Consider the following 22,514-nt stretch of genomic DNA (forward strand, 5'->3'; position numbering starts at 1 on the left):
TCCTCAAGCAGGAGGTGGCTGGGTTGCTCCTTTAGCAGCCCATGCTGGTCACAGCGCACCGCTGCTCGCCCCCGGGCTTCTTACAGAGCGGCTCGAGCTGCTTTCGCCTCTCTCTGCCGACTCGGTTTGTCATTTCTGTCACTCTGTGGCGCATACACACACACACACAGCAGCTGCCAGTGGCCTCGGGGGCCTGGGATCCTCTTTTCTTTGAGCTCAGCTCTCCTGCACACCCTGGCTACATTGCAGTCTATTACCTGCAATGGGCTCTGACCTCTTTCTGAGCATCTTTAAACACCCTGCCGTGGCACGCAGACAGTTGCCCTGTTTGCTGGTGTCTCTTCCCTGCTTTCAAATTACCTCTTCATAGTCCATTTGGTGTCAGTGGCTTGGGGTTTTGTTCTTGTTTGAATGGCGGTGGTTGCCTTTGATATCAGAATTTTAATTTTTTTACTCTGAAGGAAATAAAGATGCACTTGTCCATTTTAGGTATTTTTGAATGATCGCTAAAAATAAAATGAAAAAATCAGGGCTCTACTCTGCAAAGTAGTTCTCAATCCCCTGAAGAGTAACATGGCTCTTTCTGACTCCACACAGGCAGACAGGCCTAATTCAGCTGTCTGTTGCATGGTAGGTTTAAGTGGTTTTGTAAAACAGTGTTCCCTAAATGTTGACAGTTTAATGGATTTCATTAGTGGCTGCCTACCGGCTGAGGGCTCAAACCTGCCCCCACCAGGGTTAGCTCAGATGAGTTCAGACGTGGCTGGGTGGACGACCACCCTCATCCTGTCGGAGCTGCTCCAAGAGCTGCATCTGGAGACCTGAAACAAGAGCAGGCATCTTCTGTGCCTCCAAATCCACAGCACAGTGTGGGCCGTAGCTGGTGGGTGCATGTAGTCGTGTGTCCTTCTCATTAGGCAGAAATGTCTCCAGGGCTCCATTGCACACCCAAAGACATGTGGGTCTTCTCAGGGTCTCTTTCCAGATTGCCATGCAGGTGAACTTCCTTGGTTCACGGTCTTGGGGAATGAAGGAGTGTGTCTACTATGCCAAAACGTGCTTGTGCTACATCCCCTGTGCCTGTGAGACCTGTAGCTGCATAGAACATCTGGGGGGCCTCCAAGTCCAATTTCCATTAACAAATAATGTTCATGATTTTGTTCCAGTCACTGCCTGTTAAGTTGAATAACATATGAAAGATGGCTTCATCAGGCTAAGTAATAGCTGAATCAAGTCTCTCTCTCTCTCTACACTCTATGAGGTCAGAGGAAGCTTGACTGCTTTGTCTGGAATGTGTGTTGGAGGGGAAACACTTTGAAGGGGAAAGCATTAAAACTAACAATATGAAATCTTGGAATAGACTATAATTTTATTCCTTTTTCTGAACAAAGCAAAGAAAAATAGCGTCTTAAGAAGCCATGAGTGTAACTGAAAGCCCATTTTAATCAAATCATTGCATGTTAAGCTGTTCCCAAACTGAAGAGGACACTCCAAAACTAGTAAAAGTAACTTTTTTCTGACATGTTGAAAATCTAGAGCATGACTGTTAGCTGTAAAAATTACAAATTGAAGGCAAGTCATTTAGTAAAAAATTAATTCCAGCATCTATTCTGTGATGTGTAATGATTTCCTCAGATTTCTTTATCTGGGTGGCAGGTCTGAAAACCCTTGTGTTTAGTGCCTGTCCAAAGACAGTTTCTCCCCTGCCCATCCTGAGAAGAACTGTGTGAGGTGCCTGTGTCTGCATTAGGCACTAGGGAAGAAGAGTGCAGACTACCCATCGCTTCAGCATTATGAGCATCAGGACTGCAGCTCAGCTGTGCCTCATGACACACTAGCAACTTCCCTCTTGGGTTTTGGGTCCAGGTCTGCCCAGTCTGGTTTGATGGTCCTCACACTTCTCAGATTATTTAGGTCAAGTTCATTCTTGCGTCTCTGCTCCCATGTGAATGCTGTGCTCTAGAGTAGGGGAGGAAAGGCACCTAAGGGAGAGGCAGCCTCTCCATGTGCAGCATACTCTTTGCCTGGCAGCTTAATCTTTCCTGCAGCCTTCCTGTGCCTGCTGATGGTGCAGGTGAGGCAGTCAAAGAGGTGTTCATTCATTCTGCAGCCAGCCTGACTATAGAGCTTTTTGGGACCCATTTTACTATTACCTCCACATTTAATGCATTTTTTTTTCTCTTTTTGTTCTCCAATAGCAGCTTTTTCAGGGATGGTTTTCTGTTGAGAGTAGGCAAGAGTAGTGAGACATGTAAGCAGGTCTTTCATACTCCAGTAGAGGTCAGATACCTACCTACAGTAAAGGAGCTAATTCATTACAGCATGATAGATTATAACAGCTTATTTGGAGCCCTATTATATAAATCACTTAAATGTGTATTTACATAACATTCCTATTAATTACCACAAAGACTGTAATGACTGTGAGCTGTTCTAGTTTATCTTGTAAATATGTATTTAAGCAATTCTGTTGCAGGTAATATTTAATCAATAGACCGTAACAGATCATTAATCATGCCAAACCTTTGTGTAAAAAGTGAAATTCTACTGGTGGAATGTAATGGATTCTTTGGAGTACCATATAACATAGTACACTACTCTTATGAAAACTCCACAGTGCCACCAATGATACATGTTAAAAGCTTTAAGGTGACCTCCTGTGTGGTAGGTCTGTGTATTGACACATGGGCATATACTTTTCTTGAGGTAAAGAAGTCAAGAAGTTACTCAGCAGTGATTCTTTTGGACACTTGCTAGGAGCTGAAAAGATAAGCTCTGCGGGGATGCACCGACCATATGCTTTCCTGGCCAAAAAGTTACTGAGTAAAAAACGTCTGTGTAAAGTGCTTATATATGTGCCAGGTATCTGTTGTGTCTGAGCACCACACAAGAGTATTCTGCAGCACCAGTGATGGCAGTGGCTCTGGAAGGAAGAGAAACATTACTCTTATCCTTACTTTGGAAGTGGAGAAAATCCAGAGAGACAGACCATGTGGAACACTCAGGACATAGACATGCAACGGGGGGTGTCCCTGCTCTATTGCCATCAAGCAGATGACCATCAATTTACTTGAATGAAGGTGGGTAATGCTGCTGCCTTTATGGAAACTTAAGACATTATCTCAGTGAAAGCATGCATATGTTCAGGAGCCAGTGTTTAAGTGGTAGTATTTTGGTGGTCTTCACAAAACCATTCAAAACACAGGTGCAAAAAATTGAGATCATCATCAGGGAGCCATTTTTTAAAATACTTCATGCACAGAGCAAATAGAAAAGAGAAAGTAAAAACCTAAAGCACTTTAAAGAGCTCCAGTGACAGTCCTAAGGGTTTTGTTTCCTTCATACAGTACAGAAGACAATTCATGTCATCAGAAAGTAGAGAACTTGAGAACAAAATTTTGCTTACTGTACCTGTGCCAGCAGCCCAACTTGATTTTAAACAGACTGCCTGGGAGAGGGAGGTGAGCAGGATTTTCTGCAGAACTGAATTATCAAGTATCATAACTGCGCCACTGCGAATTCACATGATGTAGTGCATGCGTGCTTGCCAAACTGTCCTGGGAAGTTGGCCTTGAGCTCTAGCTGAAGTCATAGCTAACAGCTGAGAGCCAAGTTCTGGTCATGTGAGCTGGTCACTGGCATCATGCAGGACTACTGCACAGTTAAGGTGCACCTTGCTGGTCCCCAGCCTGGGAATGCAATTCTAGAAACTCTTTGTCTTATGTCCTGAGCGTGCCATGAAGTTTGTGCTGAACAACAGGAGGATTCATGGCTGAAATAGTAAGAAACTATTCAGGGCCATAACGTATTGGCAAAGCTTTACAGGAAGTCTGTGCATCACTGGCTCTGGCCAACTCCACCAATCTCTTGTTTTCATAAGCACCAAATTAATTTAATTTTTTAAAAAGGCTTTTATTAATGGTTCCTTTGGAGGTTTTGCAATCTGTTGTCTAATGCAAGCTTTCATTAAGTTAAAAAAAAATTCTCTGCAATAACGTTCTCCTGTGTAATAACTAATCAATATATGCTAATCATTTGCAAAATATATTTCTTACAGAGAAATGGTTATGAAGTTAGGTTACTGTCAAAAAGGAACAAAAACTCCCCAACAAGCAAACATAAAACCCCCCACCTTTAAAATCCTTCTTTAATTCCTTAGCCAGTAGGTATTTCTATCTGTAAAAGATTAACCAGTTTTCTACTTTTGAAAATTAGTTTAGAAATTTTATTAGCTAGCATGAATATTCAATTCAAATGATTTTTTACAGCTAAGTTATAAACCTGTAGAAAACATGGGAGGCCAACTCAACCCTGAGAATAGTGGTGAAGCTGAGTGCTGCTGTAATAAAGTAATCTATTAAAAGGTTATTTTTCATATAAGATTGCTTTCCCTAAGCACCTGAGCATATTAACAACATCTGAAATGCACTTGTAATTATACACACCTCAGAAAAGATTTTAAATAGCCTTCTTTGTCCACACTTATAAAAACATCTCTGTCACTCTGTGATCCTATTTTACCTATGCACCTTAAACCTTGTAAAAGCAAAATGGAAGAAGCAATCACCCATCAGAGAATTGCTCATAGGTGAACTTTGGCCATCTCTAGTGGCATTAATTTTGCTCTCTGTGAACTGCACTTGACACTCTTGTAAGGTCTGGAGAATTCTTTCCGTCTCTGACTGGCCTACATGACTATTTGCTACTAATTTGCGCATTGAAGATGATGCACTGGGAAAAAATATAGTTAATTTAGTCTCTGAAGGACAGCTTTATGGCTAAACCCTGGGACTTTCTGGGAAAGACTGCTCTTTAGCTTCTCAGTCAGTGCCAGTGAAATCAGCAGTGTGCTTGCATGACTGGGAATGGAAGGAGTGGGTACAGCAGCAAGGCAGGAAACACGCTGTTTTAACCACACCAACTTCATTCGTGTTTGAACTCCAGCTGCCTTTTCCCTGTTTGCTGACCATACTTATGAACCTAAATGCCCTGCTGTCGTCTTTCCACATACTGCAGGAATTTATTGTATATAACACAGTAAGAAACATATATAACATATTTGCTTCTGGTGTGGACCAGACACCAAGACCAGCAAAACAGTTTCTATCAATCCCATACAGCAAAAAGAAGCACAATGGTTTGAAAGCCACTGAGATTTATAGATAAAAAGGTGGTGGGAATACTGTTTGAAAGTCGCTATGCCTCTTTGCCTTGTTAGAGATCTGATTTTGCTTGCCTACTCAGGCAAAAATACCTTTGATTTTAAGCCCTTGCAGAAATTCCTTTTGAAAATTTTCAGCTGACTCCACTTGGCAGCTAGGTTTATGAAGGAACATTTTTATCTGTCTCCAGTCTTCTGGGGCTACTGGTTATTTGGTGAAGAGCATTTGAGCTAATGGAGCTCACTTGAATTCCCCTTAGGAATAAGATTCTTTCCTGAATAAGGACTGCGGGATCAGTTATTAGCTGTTCTGCTGAATAAACTGAATACCCATGGAGCTTTTTAGCTTCTCCTTTGTGAAACCCATGGCTTTTAGAAAGGTCTGTGATGGTTCTGGTGATTTTTATTGTGATAATACTCCTAAATGCTCAGGCACAGCTGAGAGCAGTACTAATATTCACCACATGCTACCTACAAAATTGCTATGGTGGAAGCATGGGGTCCTTGCCCTGAGCACTTCACGGTGTCAGGTTTTTCAAGATGATTCGTTGCAGAATTCTACTTGCTGGATTTTATTTCTAAAATCATCTTATTTCCAAATGTTAATTCTCACAATGAAATATCAGTTGTAAATGCATATGTTACTGGGGTATTTTATCATACTTAAGAGGACTTCATAGCATCTCCCTTGGCAATTTGATTAAATGAAAGTATTAGTTTCCTCCTCTGGAAGGGAGAAAGCTGTGCAGTTAGGGTCTAGCTGTAGCAAACTGATGAAAAACTTATACAGAACTTAATGGAAAAATCTGGCAGATTTAAAAGGAAAATGTCATCCACCATACAACCCTCTGGGATGATTCAAAACCAGATGAGAAGAGACTAGCATAATTTCATACCTCTGTATTTTAGGAGCAATTTCTTAAAAGCTGAATATTGTCTTTTCTGTGAAATTTTTACCAGTATTGAGTCAAAAAGCCCTATTTATAATACTTGTGGGTTTAACACTTTCCAGATCAAGGCTCGAGGAAAGATTGGTGAAAGCTGAAAGGATATGGGGAATCTGTTGCAATGGTATATTCCTCTGTTGTATCACAGACAGGAAGCATGATCATGCACAAAGCATTTCTGGGATGGAAAACGTGTCTTTGAGCTCTCCCCACTCCCAGAGGCTGGGTGGAAGAAATGTCTTTTCAGCGTTAGGGGAGGTGGATGTGGTGTCATTAGTTGTTTAGGTCAAGACTTGCCCGACTCAAACCACGCCTGTATGGCAGGTGAGACTGGATAAGATGGTCAGGTGGTCCTTTTTTGGCCTTCATGGTACAGGAAAATCCTACAAATCATTTGCATAGAACAGTGTCAGCAGGTATGCTTTCATTTCTTAAGGCATTGTGTAAATTGTATAAAATCATAAGCTGACTTACAAATGATGAAAGTATTAGGCCCATCTTCTACTGTGCTGATACAATGGAGGAATTAATTTTAAAAAAGTAATTCTGGTAAGTAAGCTGAAAGAGCACTAGAAAGTGCCTGCTGTTTCAGACAGCACAGGAAAGTCACTAATTGCTCTAAACTAACTTCACTGAAGTGCAGAGCAAGGGTACAGATAACACAAAAATGTATTAGTTGCTTTTGTTGCAATATGAAAGACTGCAGCAAGGGATTAGGGTTTTTTTCTGTTCAGCAAAGGAGGGGACTGTGTTTCTCACAGACTCATCTTTTTTGTTATATTTCAAAAATCTCAAGATACAACCATTTTGCAGTGTCAGCAGCGTAGTTTGACATCACACGGAGTGGCACAGCACTGCCCCACAGAATGGAGTCCCAACGCCCTTTCAAGGCTGCCGCTTGCGAGCACGATGTACGCTGAGAACACTTTTATGGGAACATTCAGGCAAACAAACACAGATGGCTGCAATTGCCCTCCCCCCCTCCCCTTCCCCGGTGGGTAATCGGCACTAGTATTGAATTACATAATTATTGGGGGTAATACTGTATTATCAGGTCAGGCGAGTTCTCTTCGTGAAGGTTCACCTGGTAAGCACTGCATGGTGATAGATGAGTTTTGTGTTACTTCACATTGCTTGGGACTGGCGCCAACCAAATCACCTCCTGACTTGTGTACCAGGTAGTCAGTCACACCCAGGCTATCTAAAGCTGTGCTTGCCCGGGCCAGTCTTCTATGAAAACAGCTGGGAATCATGCCATATCAGCCGTGTTCCCGGGGAATGGCAGATGAAAGCGGCTAGGAAAGTTCAGCCGCGCTTTCAGTGCGCGATGGTACTTCTGGCACTAGCAGGGAAAAAAGAGCGAGGGCCGGGAGGAGGCAGGGAGACGAGCGGGGGAGCCTGCGGAGCAGCCGCGGTCACAGCCCAGCGGTTGGCTTTCAGCTGGGGCAGGGCTGGAGAGTGGGATGGTTCCCACAGCATCTCCCGGCTTCGGAAACCTCTCCCCTTCCAGCGCCGCGTGCGCCGCGCTGGCTCCGAGGGTACGGTCGGATGTTTGCTTGGGAAACAGCTGTGGTGGTTTAACAAGTTACTGCTTGATCAGCTATTTGTTCCTGCTCCCCTCTGCTGAGGTGCAGTAACCGAATCCGTGGGCTCTTTCAGGCTGCTGCAGGGTGGAGGGAAACAGGCTTTGCTTCAAGTGTTTGCAGGTACGGGCAGCTGCCGTGTCTGAGTCGTGGGGGCAGAGATAAAGAGTTAAGGGGCAGCAACATTTTAAGCAGAGACAGCTGTCTCCTAAACTAATGTCTGACTGTGCCATAAAAGACACTCAACACCATTAAACATTGGGCTGTCAGCAATAATTACAGAATGTGTTCACACTGTTTAAAAAAGCAAAAACTACAGAGAGGAAGAGAAGTGACATGAAAATTTAAATGTGAAGAAACTAAATAACTACACTTGGAAAAATAAAGTGTTGCTTATGTGACTAGAGAGTGTTGTTTCAAAAAACCACAACTTCAGAGCAAATTTTGCCAGTGAATCTTTCATGTAGGAAGTGGGAGCAATGAAGAGAAAAAAATGCTTGGCCCTTTTGCAGTTTGCCCCTTTCTTTCTCTCTCTTGATCTTGAAAGGTAGGTAATCTCCACTGCAGTTTTGTAATGCTGGTAGTTTAATGTACGTGAATGTAAATACAGCCTCATCTGTCCACTCCAGTATGCATATTAGAAATTGCAAGGTACATCTGAACAGTGGAAGCTAAAGAGTCTGAATTCATCAGTGGTCTTCCAGTCAACACCTGCCATAGAAGAGTCACACTTCAGATGTGTTTTTTATACCTATGGTCATCCCAAATAATGTCCCCAAGGGTCCCCAGTCAAAATAAATGTGGGTTCTCGACTGGTTTGTGCTAGGTGTTTGCTTTCATTGCAAAGTCAGCTCTGAGTTTCTTCATCCTTGTCATTTTGCCCTGACTGTGTAACTGCATCAATGGGAAGGTGTGATTGCAAGGCACTTGCAGTGGATGCAGGAGGGGGTGTAGTGCTGCAAATGTACACTGTTTAAATGCTAGGTTTAAAACTGCTTCTGTCTCTCCAAAAACAATTATAATGCTCTACAGCATTCTAGTTCATATAACAGTAAAAAAAATCCCCCCACATTCCCAAACATGTGTGCAAAATATTATGGAAGGGCTATTAATATCCTTAGGTTTGCTTGCTGAAGTAGAAGCACTTAGCAACACTTTTTGAGCATTGAATTCTTGTGTTTCTGTCAACCTTTTGTGGAGCCATTTGGAATCATCTGTGGCTGTACATCGTGCCCAGCACCCTGGTGTTGGCACCTCTGTCACTGGCTGACACGTTCCAGCTGGTTTTTAACACATTCACGTGCACTTCAAGCAGACAACAGATATTCACTTTGGCTGCGCTGTGCCAGGTGCCAGCACCAGGTATCCACTCTCTCTGTACAGAACACACCTGGAGCAGAGCAGCCATGCATTGGCAGGACTGACAGTGCAAGCTGTTACAAATGCTTCTGGCATGAAACCTTACGTGGGTACCCGCCTGTGCCTGCCAGTGCCCTGCAGCCTCCCATCATATCTTGCAAATAGTGTGCAGACTCTCTGAAGACTCTCTCAGAAGGACTCTTGGCTTTCCCTAAGTGCAACAGCAAGGATTTGGGAACTATTTCTTACTGCTCTTTGGAGCAGCTTGTCTTCACTGGGCAATACAACTGACGGCTTCATGCAAACAGTCTAGAAAGTGGTAGATCAGTTCATTAACCCATTTACAAACCTAATACATTACACAGGGAACTGAACAAAACTTGGCAGCTCTGCCTATATCCCCTTTGCACCTGAGGAACTGCTGAGTGACAAAGTAACCTTCACTCTGCCCTTAGCAGGATACAGAGGGCCCTCACCAGAATCTGCAGCACAAGCCTTGCTTGGTAAGTTAGCACTTGTGAATTTTTGTGCCTAGGATGTCTAGCTGCAGGAAGATTTTACTTTATAGGACTGGAGCATCATGTAGGAGGAGGGTGATCTTCCTGACCTCCTGACCTCATAACACAGGTCTTGGAACGAAGGTTATGTAGGGTTGGTCCTCCTGAACAGAGAGGTATGAGAGCTAAAATATGTTGTTAATTCTCAAGTATTTGATCTGCTTTCTTCTGTGGTAATGCATCACAGGAAAACCCATGTTTCCCAAATGCCATCATCATTTTCTTATGCAGGGTGGCTGGTTAAAATGTGGACCTGAAAAAGCACAATACCCCTTTAGTACTTGGTAGGCTCCTCTGCTAGCACTGACAGTAAAGGATATGGCTTTCCTGCTGACTTCAGCGAGAGGTAGGGCTGTTGGAACAGTTTTCCCTGGCTGTGCTTTAGTCATATGCATTTCCACATGCGGCAGGGTTAAAAGATTCATCGCCCTTCCTGACTCTGCTTCACCCCAGTGTTTGAGAGCAGTGGTGGGGGACAGCGAGGGAAAAAGGAAGACATTAATACACAACGAGAAGCTGAAAGCAAAAGGCCAGCCCGTGCTGCATGTTCCCACTTCTCGGCAACTGTGAGTCACACGCGTTAAACACATTTGTGCGCCGGTTGTGTGAGTTGTCCCTAGAATGCTTCAAACTTTTTATAGCTGCTCCCACTTGCTGCAGTGTCACCTGCTGGTGAGATCAAAGCACTCAATAGCACGCTCCCCCGCTCCATGCTCAACAAAGTCACTGGAGCCCTTGAAAACTCCTACAGATGTTTCCTCTCTGAAGACAAAAGGATATTTTTCTCCCCTCCCTTCCTCCTTCACACCAAAGAACAAATCCTATGCCTGGCTGAGTTTGTACCACCTCAGATTAATTGGCACTAATGCAAATGTTCGTGGCTGTGTGTGGGATGTTGCTGAGAGCATAATGGTTGTCGTATTTGCTTGCATGTGGTTACTCCACTTCAGCTGTGTAATTCATTGCTTTATAAAGTGCCTTACAATGCGCTACAGCACAGGAAGCTAATCATATGCTGTGGCAGACAATACAGCAGAGATTCAGAGTTACTGCAGGTCTCCTAAGGCCCGTGCCCTGAAGTCCCCAGTCCTTTTTCATCAAAAGTCCCCCTCGAGTGAGTGTCTATTTTGCCACCTGGAACAAACTCTTAGAACTGCCAGAATGTCTGGAGCTTTTCTGCTGGCTCCTCGTGGGATTCCCTTTCATTCCTTTTCAGTCTAATTCCTCTTCCCTTCACTCCCACCCTGAGTTTCTCTCCCTCTTTTTAGGCATCTTATTGGCAGTGTACTCCAGGCATAGCAGTATGAAGGTTGTACAAGAGTTTCCATTCTAAGGGGGTTATTTTGAGTTGCTTATGTTTTTGGCTGCAATTTTAAGCATTTGATATCAAGCCCAGAAGCAATTTTTTAATTGGAAAGTGTAAGCTGAGATAGGTACAAGAACAAAGATCTCTTAAAAAACAATACTTACAACTGTGTAATTTTAACAGTTCTCATAGATGTGGGGATGGATTGGTGTTTGGTTCTGCAGTATTTTTTGCCTCTTGTGCCCTTCAGTGTTACTGGCTACTAGTCACAGGGTGTTTTTTTGTGAATTTGGACTCTGCTCTCCAGGTACCAATCTATGCTGCTACCAAGCTCTCATCTCTAGCTTCTTCCTTTAGAGAGGAAATATCTCCCTCTCTCTTTGATCAGTAAAGCATGGATGAAGAATGGTGAGCTCCTCTGCTATACAGTGACAATTGAAAAGCCAGCATAGAAGGAAGCAGTGAATTTGCCCAGTTGGTTGCATGAGTTTTTGCCTTGGTCTAGTTTGCTGGCCTAGCAGAAGCTGAACCATGTAGAAGTTCATAATTTAATTTATTTTCTAAAAATGCACAAAATTCTATTAGAAACCCTACATGACAAGACTATCAAATTGCAAACACTCAAAGGCTAAGGAAATGACAAAATTGAGCTTGCCTACCCAGCCTTAATTCTGTTTCTTCGCTTGTATAGTTACAATAAAGTTTAATTAGATTGTCGCATATTATTTTGGGGAGCTGCTGGAGCTGGTCTCCCGCCTCATTCATTTTGCATGCTAATGCAGTGCAAGGCAGTTTTTCTTGAAACACTGAGGGCTGGAGTTTCTCACTTACTGCAGGGGCTGTATGATGTGTCATAAATAAGATCGGTGTTCATAGAAGGCAGGAGCTGTGAATGTAGAATGATAATGAAGAGTTAGGATAGTGACAGAGTAACCACTTACTCCTTCACCCTGCCAGCAACCCCCTGCTATTCCAGTCCCTCCAGTCCACAGCTGAGGACACCAAACTGATACTCCCATACTGGCTGCCTCCCCAGCAAACTTACATATTCCCATGCTCCAGTTTCCTGGGAACCATTCAGGAGAAGATGTCAGGATGTTATGTGCCCTAATTCAGAGACCAATCCTGAGGGACATTCTGACCCTCTTACATGTTCTGTGGTAAATTACTGCTGTGGGAATGACAACGGCTCCACATCTCACTGGGTCTTTTGCCTTAAAAATTAAAATCTTGCTGTGTGGTAATTCGTAGATAAGTTTCTTCACAGATAAACACTCTAAGGACAAGTTCTCTTTTCATTTTCAGACAGTGGTAATGTGAAAATCAGTTTCATGCAGAAGAGTTAATTCATATTCAGGCAGTCATTACTGTTCCCAACAAATGAAAGGTTTGTGACCATTTATTTGAGGGGTCAGCTATCTGTCTTCCCTGTTTGTATTTAAGGGTGGCTATTCCACTTCTGATAAAGATTGTGTATTTCCTCACAGATGTTTTTTCTGTTTATTTCTGATTGGTTGTAAGTGCTGGAGTGAGTTTTCCTTTTAGCTACAAATGCTACTCTTTGGAATTGAAGTGCATGACAGTAGAACTTAAGTGTAATAACAAAAGGCAGACTGTGCTCCTGTAATTTCATTTGCCTCTTTCCCATGTTCTTCTGCAACTGTAGCAAAATGCTGAATAGCTTTAGTATTTCATCTTCAGAAAGCTAGGAAATATAGCCAGGGACACTAAGCTACACTGAAATGAGAAAGGGCTCCCAGGGCACTGAGAAATGTTCCAGTTCTTTTAGGTTCAACCAGCCCTTTTCTTTTTGTTGCTTCAACTTATGTAAATTGTGAGAGTTCAAGTAGATTTAATATTTATCATCGAAGACAGGAAGGGTCAGCCCTCCTTTCTTCTTCATTCCCTCTACTGGAAAAATGTAATTTCAGTAAAATGTCAGCATTTGTGATTTAAATACATTTCAGCAAGAAGACTTGCAAATTGTTATTTCTGCTGTCCCTCCCCCAAAAGTGTCTCTAATTTTTTCTCTCTAAAATAGTAGGGTCTAAGGAGTAAAGCAAGATGACAACAGTTGCTATATAACAAGGCTTAAAAGCTGTTTCCTTTTTAAAGCTCTTAAGGTTCTTCAGAGTCTTTGGACAAATTGCTGAATAAAGTACATCACATAAGTGATGGTGACCACTGAGTGTCCAGCAGGATCCCTCCATGAGATCTCCTTTTTAAGATGACATCTCTACATAAAATAATTTATTTGTTCATTATTATATGGAGATGTCACTGTTTGCACTGAAATTACGTGTACATCCCATTGTGCCACACATTGAGCATCATGAATTCCTATGATCTCGCTTTATTTCAGGAATAAATAATAAAAATTAGGAACTTGTAAAGCTAGGTGTGATGTCAATATAAGAGCCAATCCTAACCCTTGACTTGATTTGCTTCCAGAAAACCCAGTGACTGTTCTGGGACATGATGGACTGTCATGCTAACATTTTATAGTAGCCACATCAGTTCCTACAGAATACAGACTTTCCTTAGAGAGCTACCCCATGCAGTTACAGATATCACAGTCTTCACAGAGCAGGTGCAGCACTACTTTACCAGTTGTCAATTAGTGTTTTGAAAAGCAATTCTATGTTATTCCACTCATTTTTCAGGCCTCATCTCTTCAGAATCATCAGGCACTTGATTTCCTTTGGCTCCATTAATCAGGTTTAGAATATGTAGAGTGTTCTGGATATCCATGCATCCATCTAGCAGCTTTTTTGATGACATCCTTCGGCTGCTCTCACATGCTTTTGTTGTGCAGGCTTTGTCCTGCTGTTCATTGCTCTTGGTCCTGGCATCACAGAGGATTGCAGGACCTTTCCTGACCACCTTTCCTCATTCTTGCTTTTTCATGGGTGAGTGCCAGATGGACAGGCCCTCTAGGGCTCTTCATTTACACTCACTCTGGGACAGCAGAAGTTCATCCTTCAGTACCTAAAGGAGTGTCTACAAGAGAGCTGGAGGGATTTTTTTTACAAGGGCATGTAGTGATATGACAAGTGGGAATGGCTTTAAACTGAAAGAAACTTAATTTAAACTTAGATTAGATGTTAGGAAGAAATTCTTTATTGTGGAGTTGGTGAGGCACTGGAACATGTTATTCAGGAAAGTTCTGGATGCCCCACATCCACAGCTGAAGTGTTCAAGGCCAGGCTGAATGGGGCTTTGAGCAACCTGATCTAGTGGGTGGCACATTTTTGTCATGTTCACTATATCTCACTCCTTTGAGATGTAGTGTATAACCTGTAGTCTGTCCCCTTATGCTGGGCCTTGCAGGCAGCTACTGGAGAGTGAAAGAAGGGGTCTTCAAGAACATTTTTCATGACAAAGGAGGCTGTCACAAAAGAAGGGGCTTCAATGGTAAACAGAGTAATCTTGCAGATCATGCTGGATGTTCTACCAGTTATGATCTAACACTATGGCCTTCTCCCCATTGAATGATTTGCTAAGCAGGAGGATTTGTGGAAAGTTGTGCATGGGGAAACAAAAAAATCTTAGATGTCTGTCCAAGCCAAAGTCCCTGAATAATTTTGACTCTTCTAGAAAGATGGTGGTAGGCAGGAAAATTTCACATTTCCTCCTTGCATTAACTTCCTTAAAACAACACATTAGGGCCTTATTAAAAAGAATAAAAAACTATTCAAAAATCCATTAGTTCCCTTACTATTTTTTGTTTTCTGAAGACTTCTGTATTTTCATTTTGCTTGAACACTTCAGTAGTTCTCAGCCATTTCACTCTCAGTTTGGAGCCCCTCTCAGCTCCTCCCACAAAGGTCCATTGCTGTCGTGTTTGTGTTTCCAGGTCTGCAGAGGAAGCCATTATCCTACAATACAAACAAAGCAGATGTTTTCTTCTACTAGACCTCATACTGCAAGGAAACTGCAGAGGATGCAAAGAAATAAATACGACAGTATGTGTGCATTTGTCCATCTGTGATCCGTCACAGCTTGCTGAGGGAAGGCTGTGCGTGAGGGAGAACTGGCTGCACTCAGTGCCACAGCTGGGCTGGCCAACTCGTGCCTGCAGGGGCAGTGCAAGGGAAAGAATTAAAATCAATTGCAGGCAACATCTTATACTTCCTTTTTAACCCACTGCAGCTGGGGCAGCTGGGGAAGGCAGCCAGTGAGTGGAGTGAGGAGGTGCACACAGACAACTGCAGGGTGCAGGAGGAAACAGCGTTTGGGAAGGGGAGGATTTAGTTAAGGGTTGAGGAAAGCAGCAAAGGTTTATTCCTGGTTGGAGTCACAGATTGAGAACACTGTGGTCGTGATCAATGGAGAAGAGCAGTCTTCAGTCTCTTCCTAAGTGTTGTAAGGAGAAAGTGAAGGGGATTCAGAGAGGCACGACATGACGGGAAGGAGATGCTGGTGATAGCAGAGGAGCTGGGAAAGACATGATGCTTTGAGGCAGCTGAAGATGAGCTGTTTTGCAAGCTGGCTGCTCTACTACAGTGAGACAGAGGGGAGAGTTGTCAGCAGTTGATGGCTCATTCAAAAGCTTGATTGTACTCTTCCTTTTGTTTATCAGTACAAGTGGTCCAAAGCTCTGCTTTCTTAAGACTGCACTCATTTGAGCTGTAAGAAAAGAAAGAATAATACCAGTCATATGAAGATTTGAAGTTGCAATGCCATCTATCCAATGGCTAAAAAAAATGTACTGCAAATTATAGCAATGAATTGATGAAGAGTATGCAGTTTATGGTTACAAAAGGGCACTTCCCCTTTCTCCCCTTTTCTTCACATTTTCCCCTTAAAATCATGTATATGATCATTATGGATATGTGTTAAATAAAGGGTAACCCTTGGCTTACCTGGGTGTTGGGTAATACAGCCATTCCACCTGAGGAGCCATTAGGTGCATACTGTTCTTGTAGCAGCAAATGCAATGTGTTACTGTGACTGCAAATTAACTGGTATCACCAAACAATAAGTTTCCATGTTGGGCACCACTGTCCTCCAGGGCCAGGTAGTTTTTCCACTCAACTATGTGCACAGGGCTGTGTAGACAGTGTAAGTTCACACAGCTTGTGTTGTGGTTAAAACACCCCTCCCCCCCCCACCCCCAACACTCAAAATACAATCTGAGTTTAGTTCACTCATTAGATGATGTGTGTGAGCAGAGACTCTAAAAGTCCTGTAGGTTAGGTGTTATGCATATCTGACCTGAGAAGTTAACCAAAGTTCAGGGTACTGCTGCTCTTTTGCTAGAAGAGATGGATGAGGCAATCAGGTGGTCTGAGTGAAATCTTGTATTATGACAAAGAATGCATGAGGAACTGCTCTCTTGAACCCATGGGGAATCTGACAGAAGATAATCTCTTTACACACAGGGTCAGGTCTCTCTGCCCCAGCCCCTGCTCATCCAGATACTTATTCTTCCCCATTTTGTCACAATAGTGACAAGATCTTTTTTTTCTTCTTCCTTTTCTGGTCTTGCTGTTTCTGTCACGCACAAACCCTCACAATATAATTGCCTGTGAAACCTCTCTGTCCACATGTGTCTTTGTTTTGGGAGATGGCACGTACTTATGTTTGGGTGGAGATCATTATTGTTTCAAACATCTGGCTTCATAAAAAACCTTAATGGCTTCTCTGAATTTATTCTGAATGAAAGGATGAACGGTTACACCCATGATCTTCCACTAGGTTTTACCCAACTCATAGCAAAAAAGTGACTGGAAGCTGCATTAGCTGTCAGGCTGCTTATTAAAGGTGTCAGGAGAGGACTATCAAGCCCCCCTACTCGGAGGGGGACAGATGTTGACTCACCTATACAGAAACTTTTGTTGCAGTGTTGGAAAGGCAAAGTGCAAGAAATTTCTTGTCTTTCAAAAAGGAGTAGACTGCTTAGATGGAGGAGCAAAGGGACATTTCCCTCAAGGCAATGGCAAGGATTGCCCTGAAAGGGATGTATTGCTGTGACCTTGTATGCACCCCTTCCTAACAGCTGGCTGTGGGCACAGGGCTTGTAGGAAGTGGTCAGTGCCATTCCTGCAGATCCACAGAGGTTTCAGGCAGGATCATAGCTCATGGTGGCTTGACCTCTCCCTGTGCGCCATGGGGTCATGTAAATCAAATCCTTTGCCCTGACAGGTTATGACTTTGTGTGGTATGAATCAATATATGTCCTGGAAGAGCAACTTTGAAATACATATCTCTTTAATGTGTGTGCAGATGGGGAATTATATCACGTAAATGCTAATTTACACACACTGGAGACACAAGTGAATAGTTAGTGCATCCCCCGACACCAGGGGAGAGTCCTGGATAAAACGTGCATGAGCCATTAAAAAGAGATAACACTTAACCTTAGCTGGTTAGCATGTGAGAATGACACCATTTCTCCTTTGGTGGTGGTGGAGGAACAAGATGTTCAGTGGTGCTTCTGAAGGTTTGTGATGCAGCGTTAACAGTGTGAGTGTCAAGGACCTTGTACCTCAGCCATGGGAGCCCCTTTAGCCATGGTTAGAAATTAAAAAATAGGAAACATGAAAAAGCTGCTGTGATTACAGTTGACTAAACTGTGATAAAAGAAGATCTGTTTGTGGGCTGCCATAGCCCTGCTTCTTATTTACTTGCTGTGAGGCAGTGACATGCTCCCCTGCAGAGCCTTAATTTCTGGTTGTTTGTATGGAGGGTTTTAGTGGTTTCTGGCAAGTTATTCCTTCCAAAGTGAGGCTGAGCCAGTGGAAGAGAGCTGCTCAGCTACATGCTATAGAAGTGCATTATACATGACATCATACAGCAATGTTCCTGATGGGAAACAGGAGAAGTGGGGCTCCATTAATAGGAAAAATGGGTAACAATATCATTTTAGAGGCCCCATCATCTGTGGGTCTTACAGGATGTTGTAGAGGGAGACATTAGGTAAATTAGATAATGTGATGCAAGGGTTATGGCCATTTCACAAACAGAAGGTTCTCTGAAGAGTTAAGGCACTGTTTTTAAAAGCCTTTCTCTGTGCTCAGCTTAGTATGTTCTTTAATATTAATGATTTGTTATCTGGATAGGACTGGAAAACAGGTATGTGTGAAAATAGACTATTGTTCAGGCTATCAACCAAGCACATCAGCAACATGGGGTAGTATGGGGTTTGCCATTGCTATTGAGTACCAAACCCTCTTTTTCTGTAAAAGCTAAAATTAGCTACTCTACAGCTGCTGTTGAAGACATGGAAGACTTGAATTGACCAGTGCTGAGAAAACAGGCTGAAGTCACAATAAATTTAGTCCCCAAGTGTGGCAACTGCATTTGAGGTGAAAAAAAATTGTAGCATAAAGATACCCTTAGCACTTCAGTGTGAGGGATGAGCACACCGCAGTCAAAGAGAATACAGCAGCTTTAGCCTCTTCTCACTGCTGCCCTAAATGACAACAGGGCATAACCAAGATAGACAACACTTCTGATTTTGTCAAATCACTTGAAATAAACATTGATCCGGCCATGGCTGAACATATAATACCCTCCCTCACACATTTTCCTGTGATGTGGAGTTACTGGCTGTGCTGTAATTCAGAAGTGAGTCATTCACTTATGAACATGCAAGTGTTCATGTGTGTTCCTGCCTTAAGTTCTCTGTGCGTCAGGTTTATGAGCTGAGTGGTCTTCTCAAAAGTATCACCTCATCAGATGGAGCAAATTGAAAAAGCATCCTCAGCTTTGCAATAATTGCTGTGAACATTACTTTTCCTATTTGAATTAATCTTCGATTGTGTTTTATTTTGTTCATAGTACAAAAAAGATAAATTCTGCAATTAAAACAGAATAGTTCATTACAGATGACACTGATAATTGAACAGAGACATTGGAAAATATCTCTTCTCCTTTACATCAAGTGTGCATGGTTGTAAAGAAGGTTATACTGGATATTAAAAGTCACATTACTGTAAAGGAAGAGCATGAATCCATAATCTGGATGATGGTAAAATGTTGCTGGCAGGAACAAAGGGTATTTTACAGTCCCAAACTCTAATGAGTGATGATAAAGGAGAGAAACTGAAAAAGAAGCTTGTAAACCTATGACAGTGCTGTAGGTTTGGCTGAGATATTAGGCCAAGAGTTACAGGGACATTTAGTCTTATGCCTGAGTCCCAAAAAAGCTGAGGAATATTTATTGTGAGTGCTCCTATGTCTAAACTTCACCTCAGTATCTCTTTCTGAACCCTTTCCTGGCAATTAATGTCTGACAGCAGGACCACATTAATTTTTCAATCCAGAAGTAGGTGGTACCTTTGTTCTAATACACATAACTTCCATACACCTGGAAAGACATGAGGGACAAAGGGACTGCCATAGAGAGGGGAGATAGAATATTCTTGTGGTCAAGGGTTAAAATACCTTTCCCACTAAAGCTAAGATTCAACATTCGGGCCACATTTACATTAAGAAATTAAACAATGAGTTCTTTCTGCAATTTAAAGTTACCACTTCTCTTGCTCTGTCCTTCTATGAACTTCCAGAGATTACTCACTAATACCCCAGTAAGAAGATGGAAAAGTAACCTGTGTATTTTGCACAAAGTTTGAATTGCCTACATTACAGAAAAAACCACCAAAACCCAAAACCCAAACCGAACTAAAAAACCCACCCACCCAAACAACCAAAAAAAGGCAAGAAGGGATTGCATCAGCAAAAATGCCGGTTTGGGTAACATTTTCACAAGTGCCCAGGTGGGATGCCAGAAGCCCAGTAACAGCTCCCCTGCTTTTGAAGGTGAGATCTTTTGCAACACTCTGTCCTCAAGGTATTCCACTGATGGAGCTGCAGCTGCACGGTGCAAATGAAGGCCTGTATAATTTATGTCTTTCCTCCTAATAACAGCTGCAACCTTAAATTTACCCACAATTACTTTTCTTCCCCCTAAGACACACAGCTTTTAAATGCTCTGCTGTGCAAATACTTTCACTGGAAATGGCAGGGATTTGGAAGCAATTTTGACCTTGGCCACCATTCTGGGGGACACGGGCAAGCTACTTCCCTTGCATTTGTGCAGCTCTCTTGAAGGGACATTGCAGTTATTTGCCTCTCAAAGATGTAATGAGGTATAACTTATATATGTGTAACTATAAATACTTACCTGGGTAAGTATTTGGAGAGAAAAAGCTTCATGTAAATGTAATTTTAAAAATGTTATTATATTGGCCTTCAGAACAACTGAAATATGGTGAATTTGGTATAAACTAAAATGGAAAATTAGAGCAGGAATTCACCACTATGGCTTTCTGCTGGTTCAGTACTTAATGGAGAGAAGACTCAGTCATCTTACCATCGTGGACTTCAATTTTAAACATATTTCAAAAGAAAGTCTGGTGGTAGACTCTTCTGATCTGCTTTATACATTTACCCTGGTGTACAACTAATTGCAGGTTTTGGAATTCCTCTTCCTGACCCAGAGTTTTGCAATGACAGTTCTTAAAAGTACTACACAAGGTTTGTGGCTCTTGTTCTTCAGATCAAGCAACATCTTGGCTTTAAATGCAGAGAGTCACTTGGGAATTCAGGGAGTGATTGCTGGGGAGAGAGCTCCTGATTCCTGAATCCCAGAGGTGCTCTACTCAGGAGACTGTTTTGGCCCTCTGAATAGGAATTTGAAGAACTCCCCAATTAGCATTTGCCTGAGCCCTGCTTCTTGGTCTTTTTCTACTTTCTTACAAGTGTTAATTTTGCTAACATTTCTCAATGATATCTTAAAAATATCTTCAGCACTGGAGGCATTTTTCCCTTCACTGTTTTGTTGTTTTTTTCAAGCACTTGCAATGAGTCCTTCTCTTCCTGAGATAACAGCCTCACTGAGGTCTAGTTCAATTCATAAATATTATATCCCTTTTAAAAAACGCACCAAAAAGAATACAAAATGCCACATATAAAACAATATTTTGGAATATAAAGAAGCTTGCTTGGATTAGTATTCCATAATAACATGATTATTTCTCTCAAAACCAGTGCTACTTATGTTGTTTCTTGTTTGAAATATCCTGCTTTGCATTTTTTTAAATTTATGAAATAATTGGTTTTGCACAGCAACCTACAGCAAAAGTATTCAGAGACCCTTGTGCATTTCTGCCTGATCTGCTACATTTCCTCTCTCCAAAAGAAAAAGACCTTGGATGTTTTAGATACTGCACTCAGCATCCTTCAAGAGACAAACTTAAAAATTAGCTCTGATGTGATATAACTAAAATGCTGATGATTCAATTTTTAGTTTTTCAGGGCTGACGATAGCTGAAATAAACCAGTTACACAACTGGAGTCTCTTTCAGGAACACATTTAAGCACATACTTAAATGTGGGCATATATGTAAGGTCTGAGATTTTTAATATTTTCCTAAATTAGATCTTTGTTTTTTCTGGGAGTGTGTATACAAGAGATATCCCTCAGCAATAGAGGTATTTCTCTGAGCACTATCAGGGCAAAGCGAATGTGAGTCTAAAGTTTAGGGGGAGAGCCTCTCACTTCCAGTTTCTTGAGGCTTTGCCTTAAGCATAACTTTGCTTCCGAGGGTTGAATCCTCTTCACTCTGGCTTTCTCTTGTTTGATTTGGAAGATGTAGCTATGTATTTCCTTAAGTCCTGATTAATGTGGAGAAACATTCTTTTCATGCTCATAAAAAACAGACGCATCCCAGCCAGGCCCAGAACATATGTGACTGGTTCCATCCTCTTTGCAACATATTGCTGTGTGAAATAAGGAACATGCGACAATCATCACTTTCCAGTCTCCGGAGTGATGCCAGATAGAAGGCACCCATCCATTTTTTTCCCTCATCCTTTTTATAGTCCTTCCTCTCCCATGCTGATTAAATTTGAATAGCCATTTTGTTGCCAATTCTGTTAGCTATGATCATGCCTTATTATTCTATTAAATGAAGTTAAATGGAAGTAGGAGAATCAGGCCCTTTACTTGCCAGTTGCTGGCATGCAGGTTGAAATGGTTCACCATTCCCTTTCTTCTATTGTTGATAATAAATAAGACGTGCAATTCTTTCATTTAATTCATTTCTGATCTTGAGGTTTGATGGTGTTGACATTCTTAGAATCCAGAATGAATTAGTCATTTTGTGGTGCCAAAGCTCACTGTGCATAGGAGAGTGCTACTAGTGATGTGAAAACAGGAATACCACAACAAACCAGGCAGTAAAATTTTTATGCCTTTTTTTGGAAGCTTTTTTTGGTTGTTGTTGTTTTAGTGTAAGGTGGTATGTTGACTGTAAGTGATCATATCCCTGACTGCACAGAGGAACAATCTTAGGTGTTCTTGCATGAAAGAATCTCTCTAGAAAAATTCACTCTTTTTCTGTTTAGTTCTGCTTTTCCTTTTTCTCTGTTCAAACAAAACCACACTTTAAAAAGCTTTGGACACACAGCTGGACATACCTCAAAACCACACCCTATTTGCATTTGTAATTTACCTTTGTCAAGCATATTGTTCTTTGAACATATAGTTGTTTGAATATGCACATATAGATCTCTGGTTCTGTACCTTTAAAGTAAGCAGGAGCTGTGCCATTAAGTTTGGGGAGTATCAGATAAAATCCTGTATGTACAGAT

At 42.0% G+C, this 22,514-nt stretch overlaps 1 protein-coding gene across 1 annotated transcript in view; it reads left to right on the forward strand.

Annotated features, from left to right (window-relative positions):
- The first annotated feature begins 7,435 nt into the window (after nucleotides 1-7,435).
- LOC127059343 (uncharacterized) overlaps nucleotides 7,436-22,514 on the forward strand; it is an 80,344-nt gene continuing 65,265 nt past the window's right edge. The window contains exons 1-3 of the mRNA XM_050971883.1: nucleotides 7,436-7,646; nucleotides 9,509-9,553; nucleotides 9,948-10,173. Of these exons, the coding sequence (XP_050827840.1) occupies nucleotides 7,436-7,646; nucleotides 9,509-9,553; nucleotides 9,948-10,173 (482 nt within the window). The remainder of the gene's footprint in view (nucleotides 7,647-9,508; nucleotides 9,554-9,947; nucleotides 10,174-22,514) is intronic.

This window comes from Serinus canaria, chromosome 3 (assembly GCF_022539315.1).
Source record: "Serinus canaria isolate serCan28SL12 chromosome 3, serCan2020, whole genome shotgun sequence".
In the NCBI taxonomy this organism is placed as follows: Eukaryota; Metazoa; Chordata; class Aves; order Passeriformes; family Fringillidae; genus Serinus; species Serinus canaria.